Source organism: Calonectris borealis, chromosome 28, assembly GCF_964195595.1.
Source record: "Calonectris borealis chromosome 28, bCalBor7.hap1.2, whole genome shotgun sequence".
Lineage (NCBI taxonomy): Eukaryota > Metazoa > Chordata > Aves > Procellariiformes > Procellariidae > Calonectris > Calonectris borealis.
The window spans coordinates 5,090,371-5,109,922 of record NC_134339.1 but is presented as its reverse complement, the minus strand read 5'-3'; the positions used below and the strand labels follow the sequence as shown (position 1 = coordinate 5,109,922).

The following is a 19,552-nucleotide window of genomic DNA, read 5'->3' as shown; positions in this document are numbered from 1 at the left end:
CTGATTTCCCTAAGCAAGTTACGGATTCACGTGGGATCTTTGTTCCTGGAAAGCCAGAGAACACCATTGCCTCAAAATTCCTCACTCGGTGGAGTAGGGAATTCACATGGTAGTTCCTCGCATTGTAGCCCTGTGACAGGGCATGGTCCATGTTTACTTGTGCCACTGTTGCACTCAGATTAGATTTTTGTGGTATTTTTATATGGAAGGTGTGCCAAAAAAAGGGAAAACGTAAGAAATCACTATTTTTGCGTTCAACTTTTTGTCTGTATTCTCATATGCTTCCCTTTAAATTCCAGGTGAGGTCTGCATTCTGTGTGTTTCAGACTGACTTCTCCTTTTTTAGTAACATTGTGGTTGAGACCACTGGCATAGGAAATTGCTTTTCCTATTGACCTTCCAAGCACGCATGTATTTGCAAATTTTGCTGCCTTTTGGGGTAGAATTGATGTAACAACAGTACAAGGAAGAGTTTGAGACCTTTTGTTATTGTTTTGGAATTATGAATATTCCCAGTTCTGTGTGGTGCCAGTTAGGTAGAACTAGATTGTTGTTTAGTGTTTGCAGCAGAGATTAAACCAACATGTTTTAATTTAAATTACTTAAAATTGAGATGGTATGACTTGAGGTTCCAAAGTCTTCGTACAAGAAAGTCATACTTGCTAAGGAACTGAAGCAAGACACATCGTAATGGCTGAGAGTACAGTAAAAAGTCACTGTGCTCTGTTGCTAGTCCCATGCTGACTTAAGCAATATTCTGCTGCATATAAAGTGTTGGCCCTGAAACGAGAAAATAAACACCACAGCCACTTTGCATGCATTTATATTAACACGGGTTGTGTGTGCATAGAGGGAGGGGAGACTAATAATTGCTAAATAGAAAAGAGTTTAAAATAGTAGAAAGACTCTTTTAAAAGTTATTACAAACAAAACATTTAAAAATAAATGTAAAACTTTTTAGAAATAATCATAAACAGCCAAAGCTGGACACTTAAAAAAAAAAAAAAAAAAGATTAATGTGGAAGCCAGATGGTTTCATGGCTTGGCAGACAGGACAGTGCATTTGCCACGTTCAGCACCTGAATGGAGGAGGAAATTTTGGATTTCCAAACAGATGGTGTTGAGGGACTCAGCAAAGCTGTTCACATTGGCAAGGAGTGGAAGACTGTGTAGCTTTTTTCCCTAGAGACCCATATATTGCTGTTGAAGTATGAGCAGAGGTTGACCATTCGGTACTTCCTTTTCTCCCCCCCGCAGGTATACGCTGAGAAGGGCTTTTGAAAATGTAGGAGAAGTTTTCCAGTTTAGCCTGGGAATTTATCTTCCCTGTTTTTTCTCTGCTATCCTCGTTCTCTGAAATCAGTTGCTGACAAGTAAATGCTCTCAAGATACCAGCACCGATAAGATTCAAAGTGGAATCAACCCACCTAGGTTCATTGCGCAACCTGAATGAAATGAAAATCACTTAAAAGATATTGGATGCTGTAGCTTTTTCTAGACAGAGGAGGAAGGAAACTGCTTTCTTTTTCTTTTAATTCTATTAGTGTCCCCTTAAAATAATTATGCTGAAAGGAGGGGTGAAAGGACGTTTTGAGAGAACGTGATGTGTTCCGATGAATGTAAGGCTCACTGTGCATCTTCTTCCTGCATCTCCTGCCCTCGTAGTTTAAGCTCTGGTTGTCAGCATGTTCCTTCTGGATGCATGCTGCATGCTACACCAAGGGAATGTAAACAGCAGTTGTCAGTAGGCTCCCTGCCACACTCATTTGTGGTATTTTAGAGACGCAAAGGTTGGAGAGCAGTGCTGATTTATGAGAGGGCAGGTCTAGCATGGTCTGCCTCCGCTTGTCTTTAATCTCTGTCTGGAAGAGATAGCCTTGGTAATTGCTTTCCATGGCTATAGTGAAAATGTTGGAGAAAAAATTTACATGGTTACACTTGTCCATATCGTTTTTGAGTTTTATTCCTTAGAATAATACAGCCTTGCATACAATATGAATAGGTTCTGGGTGCTCGTGCCTGTATTTTTCTGCTTATAACTTCATGTGTCTCTCTCAGACTCCTTTTCAGTCATCAGGATTGGACACAAGCAGAACAACTCGGCATCATGGTCTGGTGGACAGAGTGTATCGTGACAGAAACCGTCTCGGCTCCCCGCATCGACGCCCTCTCTCTGTGGATAAACACGGAAGACAAATATCCTTTGGCTCCTGAGCTGGCAGTGAACACCTACCTTTTCAACAATATCAGAGTTTTCAGTTTTTACAGTTCCCTTCTTCCTCCCCTCCTTACCTGTCAGCGGAGTTGCTTCCCATCTCTGTGCAGTTAATGTCATCTGCTTTTTCTGACCTGTGATCTAGTCTATAAATACCTACTATTCCATAAAGTAAGCATTTAACTTTCTCTGCTTCCTTAGCTCTAAGTGGGGATAATGATACACATGAAGCTGAGAGGGATTGAGATCCTTTGATGGAAAAGGCAAGGCAGTCTTGGTGAAAGTGAGTTTGCCTTCAGACCTGAGTAAATCCAAACCAGAATAATTCTTTGCAGTTCATTGTGCATTTTATTGCAAGTTGATTCATCAGTTTAGCATTTGCCAAGCGCTATTTCTTCTTGCCATTTGTGAAAATGAATTAGCTTATTATTTCTGACTGGCTTAAAATGTGCCGCAATCAGGCTGGCTTGATGGGGCTAAAGGGGATGTGCGAGTGGGAGAGTGGAGAGATGACGGCTTCTCAGGGAAGAGTTAGATGCTGAGAAGGGGAAAAGGAGGATGGTTGTCTTGTTGCTCAAACATTACAGCAATCCAGATAATAGTTTGTTTTGAGTGTCCTTTTTAAGTCAGTATGTTCCCCATAGGGAGTCTGCTTGCCTTTCTCAAGTGAGCTCAGTGGTTCTGACAGGGTGATTTGAATTATTCCGTAGGAAAAGATTTCAAGTAGGGCTCCTACTTAAGTGAGAAAGTTGTGTTCTTCCCCTTAACTGGTGGAATCACGTGGACAGCTGTCCGTATGGCACTGTGTATCTGTCACCTCCATCAGACACAAGCTGGAGAAGGTTCGTAGCACAATCGTATGTGTGTGTTAGTGTTTGGACTGCGTTCTCTGATACTACAACGCTTTCATGTGCAACAAAGGCCTTTATTGTTCCCCGCAGCAGTTGGTTATTTGAATTGCCATGACTTCCTGAATTTAGAAATTGATTGTTTTTCTCCCATTATGCTTATTCTTTTAGATGACCTGCTTTTAAACTTAGGGTGTGTCAGCTAACGTGATCTTTTTAAGGGTAAATCTTGCCAGGTGTTCCAAGGCATACCCCAAAATTGTTGAGTTGTAAAAGACTTGGATATTTCTCACTGCGCGGAAGCTGGGCCAGTCTGCCCTCGCAAGCGTTCGAGTGGAAAGGAGCACCAAGTTGCCTGTTCCTACCCCTCCTGCTCCTGACGTTGGAGGTGCCGAGTTGCCGAAGTGGTGGCCTACCTTCCCAAGCGAAGAACAGTTCATTGTGAGGGATGTGTTGGCTGTGGAGGTTCCCGGCTGCACAACATACGTGCATCCTGAACTAGTCATTTTCCCTCCCTTTGAGACAGGGATGCTTTCTTTTCCAAGACTAGTATAGCCAAAGTATGTATAAGCAGCTTTCAACTTAGAAATTGCATTATTTGATCATGCATAATCTTAACAAAGCATATCAAATTATTTTCTAACGCCAAAGGCCAATTTATCCTGTATTCCTCTCAATCCCATTATTTAAACAATTGCTCTTCAAACTTGAACTAATTTGTTCTGCGAATTGATTGTTTCACGAAGAAATTGTGCCTGGTATATGCCATACGTGGATTTCGTTTTTTTAATGCAGAGTATTCAGATTTTACTGAGTTGGTTACATTTATCTGAGATCAAGCATTCTTTTATTTCGAGAAACTGACAATGAAAATGTTGATTTTGCCTTCCTTTCAGGACAAATTCCGATTCTGCCTTGCACCAGAGTACTATGACTCCAGCTCAACAAGAATCCTTTTCAGGAGGGTCACAGGACATGCAGCAGAAAAGAGGTATACAGGGAAAAACAGTAAAAATATTTGTAACATTCAAAGCATTGTACTTCAGATTATATGCACATGTATCGGTGTTCATCTATTTCTATAAATACATATATGCATAACACTTTCTAGATTCAGTTACGCAGGAATTGGAACAAAGGACCATGTTTATTCTTCTGGGTACTGAAATCCAGAAAAGATTATGCAAAGCTGATAGAACATTTTCCTGAACCCTGTATTCTGTTATTCTAAGACTTTGCCCTATGGGGAGAAGTAATCTGGGCTCGTGGTACTCTGCTGGTTAGGCTGCTCTCAGCGGTACTAGAGGTTTGCAGTTTGTAGTAACTTCTAGACAAGTGTAGAGATCACGGGCATTTCATGGTCAGTGATACAATATTGTAAAGTAGCAAGACTTCATCTAGTTTTTGTTTGTGGGATTGTGATCACTAGTGAATATACCCTCAGAGGCAACGCTTACAAGCAATACTCTCGGATAATATTTCTAGTTACAAGCTGGAGCAGCACAGCCCTCCGGCACTAACAATTCTGGTGCCCTCTGCTGGCCCTTGTTCCTGCTGTCTGTTCAAAACATACATTAAAAGCTCTTAAATCTGTGTAGAGAGATTTAATCCTTAAACAACCACCCAGAGATAGGTGAGCACGCAACACTCGGATGCATATGCACTGTACTGCAGCTCTTCCATATACTTTTTGAGCTGCAAAACATTAAATAATGATCATCTTGAACAGTATTACATAAATATGCATTTATAGTCCTCGGCGCAAAGGGCTTCTGTTATACATCTCTCTGACTGGGCTTTTTTTGTCACCTTCCTATTAGCGTGATGAAACAGTTGATAGCTTTGAACAAACAAATGTGCTTGGAATATGGAGAAGTAACAGCTTTATAGCATTTCTCTGTCCCAGGGGAGATGGTCTGGATTTTTCCCCACTGGAATTGTCCTGTTGGCCACCCGTTAGATGTACCAGGTGTACATCACTTGTGCAAAATGCAAAAGATAGGAAAAACTAGGTCCCAAGATACACTCTTCCATTTAGATCTAAGCAGACTAAATTGGAGGTCAGAATTTTTTAAAGAATTATTTAGGGTTTTTTTTTTGAGGCTGATAATGTCTCCTTGCTAATTAAATACAATTTTAGTCTCTTCTGGTGTTCGTTTTTTTTAATCTTGATCTCATAACAGTAGAGTGCCCCTGTTTCAATTCATTGATAATAGGTTACTTAAGAGTTTTCAAATAGTTAAACTTCCAATCTGAAAATTTCTTACTATGAAGCTTAATATGATGATATGATTCCTTTTGTTCTCATTTTTTAGTTTTATTACTGACTGTCCCTGGAATGGAGGAAACCACCTCTGAGGCAGACAAAACCCTCTCTAAGCAAGGATGGGACACTAAAAAGGTAGAAATCTCACATTTCAAAGTGCGGAGATTTTATTTTCTACACGTATTTAGGTAAATTAATGCTCTGAATACAAACTACTTGCAGAGATTAGAGATTAAATGCTGTATTTAGCAACAAATCACTAAACATTAAATCAGAAAGGCACTTTACATGTCTGTGTGCATGCACATGTTTGATTTTATCAGGAGAAACTCTTCAAATTTGAGCCTTGCTGGGCCAATAAAGCAAAAAAGGTGACAAATATCTTCTAAGAGCTTCACAGAGCTCTTGTGTAGAAGAATAGCTCTTCTGTAGAAATGTATTAAATTAAATAAAACTTACTAATTGAAATATATCCTAAGCATTAATCTCTAGCAGTATCTTTGCCTTCAAAAATGTCTTCCTTCTATTTTAGACTGGGTCATCAAGGCCTAAATCATGTGAAGTTCCAGGAATCAAGTAAGTTTTGAGCAATTTTTTTTTAAAGAGCATTGAGATCTTTAAGAATGAATGTCTTATATTGAATGTCCTCTTGCTTTTGAGTTTTCTGAAAAGCCCTTAGACAGTAAAACACTGCAATAGATACAAGACAATCCAGAACCGCTATGAGTAAACCATTGGCTATAACATCTCTGGTTTATCAGAAATATAATATATAATTCTGTATAAGGCACCTTCCTTTTTTAAAAAGATTTTATAAAGATCTGTCCAGGCTGAAATTTAAATGGAGATATGTCTTTTGTTTCTTTTTTTTTCCCTCTCTCCCTTATTTAGCATCTTTCCATCAGCTGACCAGGAAAACACTACAACACTGATTCCTGCTACGCATAACACAGGTGGCTCCCTGCCAGACCTGACAAACATCCATTTCCCTTCCCCTCTCCCAACACCGCTAGATCCTGAGGAATCCACATTCCCAGCCCTGAGCAGCTCCAACAGCACCGGAAATCTTGCTGCCAATCTGACTCACTTGGGCATCAGCACTGCCAATCAGGGTAAGATCGTAACTCTGGGGTGTTTTTACAGATTGTCCATAATATGTCACTTCTCCTAAGTTATGGAAGTTGCATTGCTGAATATTACTGTTCTGTCTGAGAGGTAATTGCTCTTCAGTGTTGGTTGACACTTCTTTGTAAACAAGTTTTATCAAGCCATTTCTGTACGAAAAAGTGAGAAAGCTGTGTTTAGTTATATGACTTACAAATTGTCTTTCATGTTCTTGGTGCCCAAATCTGCTTTTTTGTGGTTTTTTTTGTTTGTTTATGTATAAGACAACAGGAAAGACGAGCATCCAAAGCGTGCCTCTCTTGTAATTCATTGTACTTAACCCCAACAGCACTTGTGTTATGGAAATTCCTTAAGTAGGCCTTCTGTTTTCATTCCTTCAGAATGGTTTTTTTTTTTTCAGTGTGAGGATTCTTTTGGAGAGAGATGGTTTTTCTTTTGGAGAGAGATGGTTTTTCTTTTGGAGAGAGATGGTTTTTCTTTTGGGGAGAAATGGTTTTTCTTTTGGAGAGAGGTGGTATGCTTCATCTGAAGCAAATTTTCTCTTTTGAGCAATCAAGAATAATGTGGAGCCTTTACAAGGTGCGCTAGTTTTTGTAAGCTTGAGTGCTTAAGTTTTGAAAATATCCTGAATATTCAGGCTACATAATATAGCGGGGCTTTGGGAAATAATACCAAGTGCACACCTTAATTTCTCACAGCTCTCACTATGGTGCTTTTGTGTTGAAATTGTTCACTTCCTAGCAGTGTAGTTTTTGTTGCAAGTTCTTCTCGAGTGCTGTTGCTGTTTGAGCTGTTCAGCATGGTGAGTCTGAGTTGTGTTTGTTGGGGTTTTTGGACTTTGGCAATACTGATAATTTTATTTTTAAAAAACCCACAAACAAACATTATTTGCCATGCTGGCAATTTATAATATACTGATGATAATTTCAGGACTTGTTAACTTTATAGGCAAATAGCCTAAACTGGTGATTGTTATTTTTTAAATGATATCACTGGGTCATACTCGAATAGTTGTAAAGAGGGTTGCATTTTTTTATTGTCAGTCGCAGCTGCAGTCAGTTGATTCCTAGAATAGAAATGAGGCGTTGTATCCAAAAATACAAGGATATTTCCTGTGTTAGGCAGGATTCCCTTACCCACTTAAAAATCCTCATATATTGGGAAAAGGAAATAATTCTAATCAGGTTAGTATAGTGTTATGACTGAGTAGTTACATTTAAGAATGAAGCAAGGCGACTGTTTAACCGTTTGAGTACAGAGTAGGGCAGCAGCTTTCAGCATCCTTTAACGAGTTTTCTGGTCTCAAAAGAGATTATACAAAGTTTCAGAGATGGGCTGTCACTCAAGTAGAACTTAGCGAGTCTGTGCTGAGAGCACCATTTTGTGTATAAAAAGAAACAAACTACTTGCATGGAATTAGGCCTGACTGGGTCGCTGAATTTTGTGCCGTACTCATAATTAGCAAAGTAAACGGTATAAAACCAAACCGGTAAGTATATAATTGCTTTGAAAACATTTCCTGATCTATCGAAGATACACTCATTGATGATTTTCCGGCTTCTCTTTGGAGACTATCCCATAGTTTAATCATTGGCATAGTCAGTGTTTGGTGCTTTTTTAACTGATTTTTTCCAAACCCTCCTTGCCTCTCTATCTTCTAGCTCTTTAGCAGAAAATGTAAATGCTTTTGAACCTTTTGCAGGAGCTCTGTGCATTGCGCAGGCATGCCCTCAGCAGCCCCGCGAAAAGGTGGGGAGACAAACACCTGTCAGGTTACAAAGAACAGCAATTTAAGACTACGCGTTTGTGCATTTCAGTTTGTTAGTTCGCTGACACGTTCCGTGAGACGGTGTTGATTTTGAAAACATCGCAGGGTAAGCCAGGCAGTCTTCAGAATCTGCGTGGTTTGAGCCAGTTTGCCTGCTGGCTCCCTGGCAGCCTGGACTTCCTGGCTCCCTGGCAGCCTGCCTGGAAGCCTTGAACGTTTGCCAGGTGCCTAGGAGCTTGCAGGCTCTTGTGAATTCCTCCTTTCTGGCAGCTCTGGAAGAACAGTTCGCTAGCTAGATTGTCCTGAAATCACTTTCCAGGGTGTCACGGTTCCTCTAGGGTGAGGCAGAAAATAGGGGAGGTTTCAAAACTTCCAGATTTTTGTCTTGAATTTGAACAAAATTACAATACTTGAATTGTTTATCCCTACCCCCTGCTAGGCCGTGGCCCTTTAGAGTGTGAAGGATATTTCCTGCCTTCCTGTGCACTGGTATGCCATTAAAAATGGAGTACTTCCTGTGTAACCAGTTTTTCTTCTGCATTTTCCATTAAATAGGTGTTTGCTTTTGTAATATCGCAGGTGCCCTCTGATTAGTCTTGTTATATGATCTGTTATCTTCTTCCTGAAGTTCGAGCCCTTGCAAGTAGAGCAGAGTGTCCTTCTCCTGGGTTCAATGCGAGAACGATGCCTATGGTTTCTGTAAAAACTGAAGCTGCTCTGCTTATTTCAATTTCAAGTCAGGACAAACCTGAACAACTGTGACTGGTTTTGGTCCAGGATAAACCACAGGGATCTTCCTCTCATCCCGATGCTCTTCAGCCTGACAAAATTAATTGGAAATTAGCTAACAAGTTTTAGCCTGATGGGCCAAGGCGCATTCAGCACTTTGCATTAAGTGGTTGTCTGCTTACGCCAGTCATTTTTCATCGTTTAGGTAATTACCTCTGTACGAGTATCAATAAACCATTGCTCTGTTCCCATTTAAGCTGGTTTGTTCCTTCCTGGCAGGAATGACGACGACGCCAGCCCCTTCCCAGCAGCACCGTCAGCCAGCCGTCAGTCCTCTCTCCTTGAGTGCAGACTCAAGACGACCACAGTCACAGCAGATGTCTCCTACGCTTTCCCCTTTGTCACCGATTACTCAGGTAGGAACTTACTTGGAGAATTAAAATTTTTCAATCACAGATTAATTATTTTACCTAGGGAGAAGCTGGCTGTAACTTCATCTCTCTTGTTCTGTAATTTTCTTCTTTAAATGTGTTCATTAATTCAGAGCCTTAAAAAGGGAGAGGTTTGTAGAGGGGACAGATTTTACTTTCACTTTCCTAAACCGTGGTAAAAAACATCTACTAGGACACTTTTCTGTAACGGTATTGTCCCCCAGTTAGTTGTGAAATTTGAAAGACACTTCTCTAATTCATGAGAGAAGCTCAATGAGCTTTTGAAATTGATTTCGTAAGTGTGACTCTGCGACTGACTAGGTTATCAATTTCTGACCTGGACATTCAACTGGGCTTTTAGAGTATTTGTTTATTATGCGCTGGAGGTGATATTAAGTCTTTTGAAACATGTTCTTGACTTTTGAAACATGTTTCTGAACCTTGAGGTAACATTTTTTAAATGCAAGATGAGATTGGCTTAGTACAGTTCACTTGGTGTGAAACTTGATGTGCTTGAGAATGAAGGGGAATTACCTGCCAGCGTGGACGATCTTGATTCTTCTTTTTAAGGCCGTGGCTATGGATGCATTGTCTCTGGAGCAGCAGCTTCCCCCATATCCATTTTTTACCCAGACAACTTCCCAGCAACAGCAGCAGACCCAGGTGGCAAGTACCCTGCCTCAGAATACTCCTTTAATGCAGACCTCTGGTTTACAGCGAGGAACACAACTCCCCCCACTCTCCGTCACGGTACCTTCTACCATCCCACAGTCACCTCCGGGTAGCCAGACCCAACCATCCATGGGAATAGACATCAACTCGGTAAGCTTGGGCACAGCTGAAAGTGATAGAGCTTTCACTCGGAAAACCTGGGAGCGCACAGCGTAGTGTCAGCGTTCGAGCTGGACAGCCCTGTAATAAGTATACTTTTAGGCAGAGTCTGAAGTAGACTTAGAATGGTTTGGGTTGAATCCACAGTTAAATGTTTTATAGAGGAAAATTTGGGTTTAATGTACGCTTAGGGTGGCTGTAGTTTCATAAAACGGTGTCCCTTATGACTCCATGTTTGATTAGACCAGCTTAAATATATCAGCATTTATTTCATACCTTGCTGCTGCCGTTGCATTGATACATTTTCAGGCCGTTAAATGTAATGCACCCCCAACGCATTGTATGTTATACAGTGTGCTATAGACTGGAGGAGTTAACAGAACTTTGATAAAGGAACCTGCTAACAAGTGTTTTCCAAAAGTTGGAGAGAACCAGGTATTTTCTTATGCTTTCTATATTTAGAACCCTTTCATTTTAAGGAATTTTAGAGTATACATTATTATCTTCAAAAATTGGATTTGTGGCTGCCTTCAGATGCCAAGAAGAAATGGAGTGTATGCATACATACAGCAATGGTTTACGGACAGATTTCTTCTTCTGCTTGTTTTAACGTGGTCTGTTACGAAATGTTGTGTCTCTCTCTGCGTATGAAAATCCAAAATGCAGAGCAGGATCAGGGTCACAGGCTAGCTAGGGAAGAATGTCACAGTTCTCTGCTCACTCTGCCCTGCTGTACAGGATCGCGGTTGTCCGACCTGTTGTGTCCTTCTGGCAGTGTTGTAGCGACAGTAACTGGTTTGAGAATGAGAAGAAATCATTGTCTATTGAACCAGCGTGTGATCGTGGATGTCATTTGTGGATGAAATTTTTAACAGTTTGTGCTGATAAGTGCTTCTTGAAAGAAGCTGCTTCCCTTTCAGGATTGGAAGGGGAAGAGGAAGGACAAATCCAGCAGTGGAAAGGATACCGACCCACTCCAAATGTGTCCGAATGTTTTGATTCTAATACTCACGTAGCTACCAGTACAGATGATTCTGATTTTCATTCTTTGCTTTCTGTGTTGCTTTCCTCATCCTAAACTTCTTTATGACCTTAACTTTTAGGGTGCTGTGCTTATCTTGTAAAGCAACTGAAATAATTCATAAACTTAGATTTAAAGCTAGTTTATCAGAAAGCCATTTGAGCTGTGTTACAGTCTCACTGACAACTTTTATGCAGTTTTTGTAAAGCAATATTGAAATTAATTTGCTGTAGTCTGGATGTCTGCTTCAAGTGCATAAGTAGCAACGCATAGCAAAAAGGGTTAAGACATATTTTCTTGAGATTTACAGAATTCGCTGTCAGAAAGCATTGGTAGTACAACGTTCTCCCATTCTGCAAAGCTGTGATTAAATTACTCCGTTTCTTAGAACTACTGGCTTGCAGGTTTTCCTCAATCATCTGTTAATTTCTAAACGAAGTATAATGAAAAGAGCTGTGCTTACCATTTATGTTAATTAGTGCAACATTCTATTTAAATGCCATTAAGATTATTAATTTGTTCAAATCCAGGGTTCTATATGACTAAAAAAAGGTAAATCTTTGAAAATGTGTTCTCAAGATGACTGAGAACAATGTGAATGTAACTAATGTAAACCTGCGAAACATAGTGTGGATTCTCAGACAGTGTCTGCTCCATGTCCTGGGGTAAAATGCAGCTTTGAGAAGGATTCCGGTCTGCATGGTTATACCCTTCAATCTTGATAACGCACCCAGGCTATTTAAGAGTAGCAGAGTAACACGAGAAGGATTTCCAGAGCAGTGTAAACACAAGTTAAGAATGTGTGGGTATGGCAGTTGGATTGAAGAATAAATTACATTATTTTTGAGTTATTCCCAGCTTTCAATACTTATTTTCCCTCAATCATTGGCTGGCCAGGTTTTGTTTTTTTTTTTAATTGAACGTAACTGAGAACAGTGAGAAAATATTTTGACAGTTTTGCTTGTACAACAGCACTGCCCTGCTCTCAGCCGTTCAGTCAGACAAGACCATGCCACGCTGATATCTTAACGCTCTCCTTTTTGCGGCATTGTTCACAGTAATCGTGTCTTCATGCATAGCCAAGAATTGCTGAAGAGGATGGTTTCTCCCAGCTTCCTCGAACTGTGTACACCAGAAGTGTATAATTTTCCAACCTTCCATCAATCCCATGGTCTTTAATTCTGTGTTGTTCTGTAGGCTTCACTCCAGCAGTACCGCAGTAATGCTGGGTCCCCAGCCAACCAGTCTCCCACCTCTCCTGTCTCCAATCAAGGCTTCTCTCCTGGCAGCTCCCCTCAAGTAAGGGACTCTGTGCTTCCACAGGCCTTGCTTCTCGTGTTTGTTTTTAGTTGAGTCTCTCCATTACTGACCCATAGTTGTCTCACTGTGATTGTATGTGCCTCATGCATTACTGATGTCTCATCTTGTTCGCAGTTTCATTCAGTTCCAGAGTTTTTCAATAGCTGGTGAATTGCCTTTTTGTTGATCAAAGCTACTATTTGAACGGTGTTAAAACTCAGTTATTTCTTTGGGGTGTGCCACGGACAGAACCTCCAGGTAGACCCCTTTCAATTAGCGACATCGTGTAGGAGCTGACAGATAAGTTTGGGAGGGCAGGGGAGAGAGAGAGGGAAACTTAAGTGCCTCCTGCAGCAGGATAACTCCTGTGGCACTAAATATCCCTGTGTGGCCAAATGTATTTACATCAGGACCTTTTCTTAGGTGGGAACATACACTTTGAGAGAAAACACTGGAGAAAATGCTCTTAAAATGAGCAGTTGTATCTTGTGCCTTGCAAGTAATGGGTTAGTAAACACACTTTCTTGCATGCTAGCTGTTTTTTCTTCTTGTGTATGTATATACTCATACATCCACATGTCCTTTATGCAAGTCATAGCTTGGTGTGCGTGTAATCCTGTGAAGGGGAATTTTTATCTGCCAGCAGCAAGACAGTTAAAAACAAGGCAGTCTTTGGGGGTGCCCTAATGTAAGGGAGTGAGTGCATTTTCAGTACAGAAATAATCTGATGCTGCTAAAACAGCTCCATATGGCTGCCCTTTTCCTAAATCCCCCCTGTAGAGACGAGGTGCAGGAAATTCTTCCAGAGCATCACAACAGAGTCTGAAAATACATTTTCTGTTTCATCATTTAACGTTTAAGGCTGTAAGGAGGATCCTATCTAAATAACTGCTACCCCTTCATGGTTCCAAAGCAGAAGCTCCGTCTCTCCTTGCCATTAGCCAGGGACAGGTCACTGGTAAGCTCAGTAGTAGATCTGAGTGTCAGGACTGTCTGGATTTTCTTAACCCTTGCTTAATTGCTTCTTAACTTCTCTCTCTTCTGCCTGCTTCTGCCCGTTCTGCTGTGTTCTGTGTGTGGCTCAAAGAAAACAAGCAAACTTATTCCTCTAGGCTGTCATGTAGAGCAAAGCTGTTGCCAGTCTGGCTGCAAATCTCAGGTCCCGTTCTCATTTGGGCAGCGCATCCGATTTTGATTTTTGCGTTGATTTTCTTTCCCCCTTGACTTCTCAATAACCCTTTCTTGGTTTTGTCCACAGGCTCGTTGCCTCTGGTCAGTCCAAAGTACTGGAGTGCAGCGAGCACTCCCCAGTGGAGCACACACCTGACTATCGTTTTTCCTGCTGGGCCAGTTTTATCCTGTAAACTCTTGCTTAGGTTTTGCTATTTTCAAGTGGGACACCGTAATTCACGCGCGAAAGGAAGAGGGTTTATTAATGCCACTTAACTTAGTATGAGCCTCTTAACAATACCCACACAGTTCTTTATTTTTGCTGAATTAAAAATGGGACAGCTTTCCTGCCTCCATCAATGAACCAAAAGCTAGTAGTGGCGAGCGAGCTATCTGTGGTGGTGGTTGCAAATATTAAGCGTGGAGAGAAGCAATGGGGGAAGAAAAAACAGTTCAGAAGAAAAATTTGGGTTGGTTGTGACTATGGGGGCAGCTCCCAAATAGCAGGATCCGTTAGACTGTAGAGTAACCTGCCAAGAGGAAAGGCAGATTGGTTCCAACCGCAGAAAATGCCCCACAGTCTGGCACTGGCTGACAAGAGTGGAATAAAGTAGGTGTGACCGGGTAGGCGTTCTCCGCTTGCTCCTGTTTCTCTGATTAATTTTAGGTTAAATTGTTCTGCAGCGTATCAGTATGATGAGTGACATGCTCTAAAAATAGAAATCTGTGGTTTGATTTTTATCACATACGGTTCATTCACCAGAAGTTATTTTTCATCCTTCCACATCGCCAAATCTATTTGCTCTTGTGTTTTAGATGTGTGTTTGTTATATGAAGGTCTTCCTGTTCAAACACGAATTGAAAAGCTCTGCTTGTAGTTCTCAGCTTTGTGTTTGCATGGCTTTTCATTGACAATGGCTTGTTTATTACTACTTCGCTTTTCTCCTCTAACACCTGGCATACTGTTCCAATTAGATAGAAATCTGCTTTTTTTTAGTAGAATGGCTGTATACTGGATAATATGGTATGTATTTTTAGATTAATAATTTAAGCCAGGGGTTTTGTGGTTTGGGTTTTTTTTTCTTGCAGTCACCACATCATTAACCCAAGAAGATGTACTGTTGACAAAACAGACCTCATCTCGTGTTTCTGGAGGAGATGGTGTTAGCAAGATGTTTTCCACAGAGTTGTCGATAAATTATTCTAGACTCTGAAGTGTTGAAGTAATGACATTTCCAGTTGATTTCCTTTGGGAGTTTCAGTGCTTACAGATGTAATAACCAGTATACTTCAGAGCTGAGGGATAAATACAGGCTCGTATGTTTTGTTAGGAGTTACTATCGTAGACTTGCACAAATAGGTTTTGGTCTTCTGTTTATTATTTTTCATGTTGCCCAAACTTTTTAGAATGGGAACAATGCTTAGTGGAATGCAAAGATTTTAGGTTTTGCCCTACTTCTGAAAAGCTCCTGTAAAAATGAAATGTCAGAAGTTAAAGGGAAAAAATACCTTTAGCCTCTTTGGAGCTCTCAAATTGCAATAATATTTCTAGTGCCGGTCCAAACTGGCTTTGATTCATGTCGAGTATGTGACATCCTGAAGCACAATTTTTTATTAGGAATTATTATAAAACATCACACAGTTCTGAAGCCATGCCTGCCGCTTAAGATGGGAATGATTTTCCCGTGATAGAGTTAAGCTTGGCTGGTCCTGATCTGTTTGCTTGACTTAGCTCTAGGTTCTGACTCCATTTTTTTTAGAAGAAAGTAACACATGCAGCAGGTTAAATAATGTGGAGTTTGAGTAGTTGATCAAAGTGTGACTTGGCAGCAAGTAAGATATCAGTGGTTTAAAGAAAAGTATGGTGTTTTTTTTTTATTTCGGTAGTGCTTTGCTTTTTCTCTTATCAGGTGTAATGTAGCTCTTGCTTGTGATGTTTGATAACTTCCTCGTAGCCCTGTCTCATGCGAGGGGTAGAGCAGCCACCGTAGTTTTGAGGACCAGATGATAAACTGGAAGACCGGTTCCAATTACAACCATTTTCCATTTTTAGTTGCTTCTAAGGAGGGCATCAAGTAGGGTGTTAAGCTGCAAAGATGTCATTCTTGTTCTGTGGCCATTGCTGTGACAGATCATAAATGCCCAGGAAAGTGAACCAAAATCTTATTTTTGTCCATAACATCGTATTCTTGGCTCAGGCTCCATTTAATCAGTCCTGAGGTTGAGCTGGCTTCATTTAGTTAACCATTTCTTACTGAGAAGTTACTGTTATGACCTTCTCTGACGGCGATTTGGAGGCAGTTGTCTCCTACCTTTTCTGACTCTGCCAGTGTCGTACTTTGAATGCCGCCCCGTGGAGGTCCGTGAGGTTTGTGTTCCCAGCGTTCTGACATTGCCCAGCAGCGCTGCTCTGCCGCAAATTTCTCTCTCCTCCAAGTGTGTTCAAACCATACCCACAGGCTCGCGTGCAGCCGGGGGAAGGTGCTTCGTGATGCTCGGAGCAGTTCTTGGATCAAACAGGATCCAAGGAGTTTCGTAGCACGCGCAGCATGTGCTGAACTTTCAGCCACCTTCCCCCACGGAGTCTCATTCTCAGGCTGTGAATTCCTCCCTTGATGCCACTTTTATCCAAAAGCGTCCATATAATGTGATAGCCGAGGATTCTGGCTGAAGGTGGGAAGGTTTTTGCTTGCTTTAAAGAGAATATATTGTTGCTTCTTTCCTGATAGTCCCCTCTCATGGAGGTTGTGGGCAATTTAGTTTGGTTTTTTTTTGTACAAGGCTTCCATTCTTTTCCTTGCATGCAACCTGCAAATAAGCTGCGCTGAGATATGCTACTGATGTAGGAGGGAGAACATTTAAAATGTGATGTTTGCTGAAATTTTTATGTTCACTGTTGTGGACATCATACTGTGTTTTTTGAATACCATAATCTTTGGCTGTGTTCGCTGTGGTGGCTGGTGTAACTCCGTTCTGGTATTTCCTAGGCTTTTGCTTAATTTCATATGCTGATTAGGTTTCTAAGGAGAAAATTTGTAGCCTTTCTCTTTCAATGTGTAGATAAAACAGCTGGAAAATGCTGTGCAAGGTATTGAATTTTTTTTTGAAGATTGATACAAACTCTCCATGCAAATTGTCTTTTATAGACACCATCTTCTATAGATGCTCTCTTTGTCAGTAGGTGGGTTTTTTTCAGCTGGAGTATCAGAATTTGTGACAGTGTTAAATAAGAAGTGATCTCTCTGTGATTTTTTTATATCTAGCAATTTGTTGGGACGGTACTGAATAGCATTAAAACGTTGACCTCAAATTCTTGGTCACCTTTAGAATAATTGATAAATGATGGAGAATTGCTGATAAACGCTTGTCATGCTAGAAGGGACAGTAAAATTAGCAAGGCTGAGGAATTCCTCCCGAGATTCTTGCCTTCGAACTGCTGATAACATGCTTTACTGGGCTTTCTTGTTAACTTTTCTGATCTGCAGCTAAAGTGAAATGACTTTAAAATGTCGGTTTTATTTTGGCATGTTGTTGTCTCAGTGAAGCGGGCTGTTCCGTGAGTACGAGGTTGCAGAGACAGTGAGCTAGTCACTACCTGCGTGCTGGTGATCAGCTTTGCATTGCATTTTGTCTTAACGTGCAGTTTAATTCTGTGTGGGGTTTGTCTTTCACCCAAAAAAAAAAAGGTTCACAAAAAAGCTGAAGTTGCAGAGTGATTTTATTTCTCGTGTTACCTAGCGCACTTGTCTGTTTTCATAAATCCGAAATTTTATGTGTTGTATGTCCTCCGTGAGGAAGTTTGTTTGGTTTACTTGAATGTATTTTTGTGCTTACCGAAAGGCAGCGTAACATGGAAGGATTTGTGTCTTGGAGGGAAATACTGAATGTTTTATGAAATTGCTGATGGTTAGTGGTCGTTAATAATAAAGGGCACTGCTAACTAACTTTGAGAAGAATCGGTTGGAAGGCTCGAGTCACTCGCTCTCCGTGGGTACGTCTGTTTGTGAGATCTTTGCACCATAAAGACTCTGTTTTGTTTTCAGCATTCTTCCATTCTGGGGAGTGTATTTGGTGACTCCTATTATGATCAGCAGATGACAGCTAGGCAGGCTAATGCCCTATCCCACCAGGTGAGCAAATTCATCTCGGATTTTCAGCTATATTTCGGCCACTTTCAGCTTAAAATAAATATAGATCAACTTCTGATTATTTTACGTGAGATCACATTTTGTCCATATAGTTTTACTTCTGTTATTTTGAGTTTGCAATACTCAGAGATTTCTTTTCTTCTGTTTTTTTTTTCCCCCACTTTTCCTTCCCCTTCCTCCCTCTTAGCCATTGTAGCAGGTGTTTTTAAAGGTGTTCTGCCAAGTTTATTGGATTAGAAATAACGAAAATAAATTTTCAAAACCCCACATCTCTGGCCGCAGTTGCATTTGGGAAGGATTCACTTGTAGGTGGTAACAATATTTACTCCTGAATTTGGCAAACAACTCGTGCATGGTACCAAAACCTAGCAAGCAGACCCGTGCCTTCGTTAGTTTGGCCAACCAGTGCATTGATTCACTCAACTGCAAATACGCTCTAGTAGCAGGAAAAAATGAGATAGCTTCCGAGAGGCAACGCTTGATGGGCAGATACCTGAGTTGGTAGCATGAATTATGGGGTTTTTTACTTTGTTTTAAAGCTACCTTTTCTTTTGTTCTTACGATATCAAAAGCAACGATTTTATTTTTGCATCCACCCTCTCCTCATTCCCCTGCACTCTGAATTTGGCAGTAAACTATTCTGGAAAGTTAAGTGAAAATAGACCGTATTTTGATCAACGAAACCTAAAGATGAATTTGTTTGCCTGTCTCTCTCAACATTATTTCCCGTACTTGAGCTTTGTAAGTTGTTTTGCTGTATTTCCTGATGGTTCGAAGTAATAATTCCTTTGTGCCTTGGTCTTCAGCTTGAACAGTTTAACATGATAGAAAACGCCATTAGTTCCAACAGCCTGTACAGCCCCTGTTCCACCCTTAACTACTCCCAGGCAGCCATGATGGGACTTACCGGCAGTCACGGCAGCTTGCAGGACTCGCAGCAGCTGAACTACTCCAGCCATGGAAACATCCCCAACATCATTCTTACAGGTAAGAAAATCACAGGCCTAACCGCCAGGTAAAGCCATCCCGGTGCCGGTGTTCCTCCTCTTGGTGCAAAGGCTCTTGGAGCCAAGAAAGGAACAGGGACTCGTTGCCTTTGAAGGTTTTGTTTCACCTTGTGTAAATGTTCGTGTTACCGGTCTGGCGTATTCCCCGCGTGCCGGGGAGCCTGACGGCTCTCGTTTAATCCCAGCAAACAGGTAGGGCTGCGGCGGCAGCACTCGTTGCTTACAGACTTTCCCTGCCTCTGAACTCACTGGATCCTCCGTCACAGCGAGGGGGAAGCGGTGAAAGCCGAACTTCTTCCTCTGCTGCTCTGTTCGAGCTTGCCAACAAAGGATTTTTTTAGTGTCACATATGGTAGCGAATCTGGTCACGGTTGGACGTTTGGAAACTATTTCTGCACAGGCCACTGAGAAAACTGTAGTTCAATCCATGTTTCAGCCAAGGACTCTTGCTGGTTAGAATCACATAAATGAAGGTTATTGCCCCTACACCTACAGGGGAGAAAAGAGACGAGAGTGACAGCACTTTGTGACCCCCAGATGTACGTATAGGAGTTTTGTTTTGTGTCAGGCCATTATGGTGGTTTTGAGATGCTCTGACAAATCTGTAATTCATCCAGCTGGAAATGAGGATAGATGTTTCTCGTCTGAACTTCGGCCTCCGTTCAGTAAATTATTCCAGAATTTTTGCAAGCTG

At 41.1% G+C, this 19,552-nt stretch overlaps 1 protein-coding gene across 6 annotated transcripts in view; it reads left to right on the top strand.

Annotated features, from left to right (window-relative positions):
* CRTC1 (CREB regulated transcription coactivator 1) overlaps nucleotides 1-19,552 on the top strand; it is a 52,715-nt gene that overhangs the window by 22,825 nt on the left and 10,338 nt on the right. For 3 of the 6 annotated variants that reach the window (XR_012677572.1, XM_075175613.1, XM_075175611.1), the window contains 11 exons: nucleotides 2,059-2,196; nucleotides 2,996-3,057; nucleotides 3,960-4,054; nucleotides 5,379-5,464; nucleotides 5,862-5,905; nucleotides 6,221-6,441; nucleotides 9,231-9,367; nucleotides 9,953-10,204; nucleotides 12,432-12,533; nucleotides 17,747-17,833; nucleotides 18,658-18,838. Coding sequence is in view for 5 of the 6 variants with exons in the window: in XM_075175613.1 (XP_075031714.1) it covers nucleotides 2,059-2,196; nucleotides 2,996-3,057; nucleotides 3,960-4,054; nucleotides 5,379-5,464; nucleotides 5,862-5,905; nucleotides 6,221-6,441; nucleotides 9,231-9,367; nucleotides 9,953-10,204; nucleotides 12,432-12,533; nucleotides 17,747-17,833; nucleotides 18,658-18,838 (1,405 nt within the window). In the remaining variant the exon portion in view is untranslated. The remainder of the gene's footprint in view (nucleotides 1-2,058; nucleotides 2,197-2,995; nucleotides 3,058-3,959; nucleotides 4,055-5,378; nucleotides 5,465-5,861; nucleotides 5,906-6,220; nucleotides 6,442-9,230; nucleotides 9,368-9,952; nucleotides 10,205-12,431; nucleotides 12,534-17,746; nucleotides 17,834-18,657; nucleotides 18,839-19,552) is intronic. The other 3 variants (XM_075175614.1, XM_075175615.1, XM_075175616.1) reach the window with 3 other exon arrangements.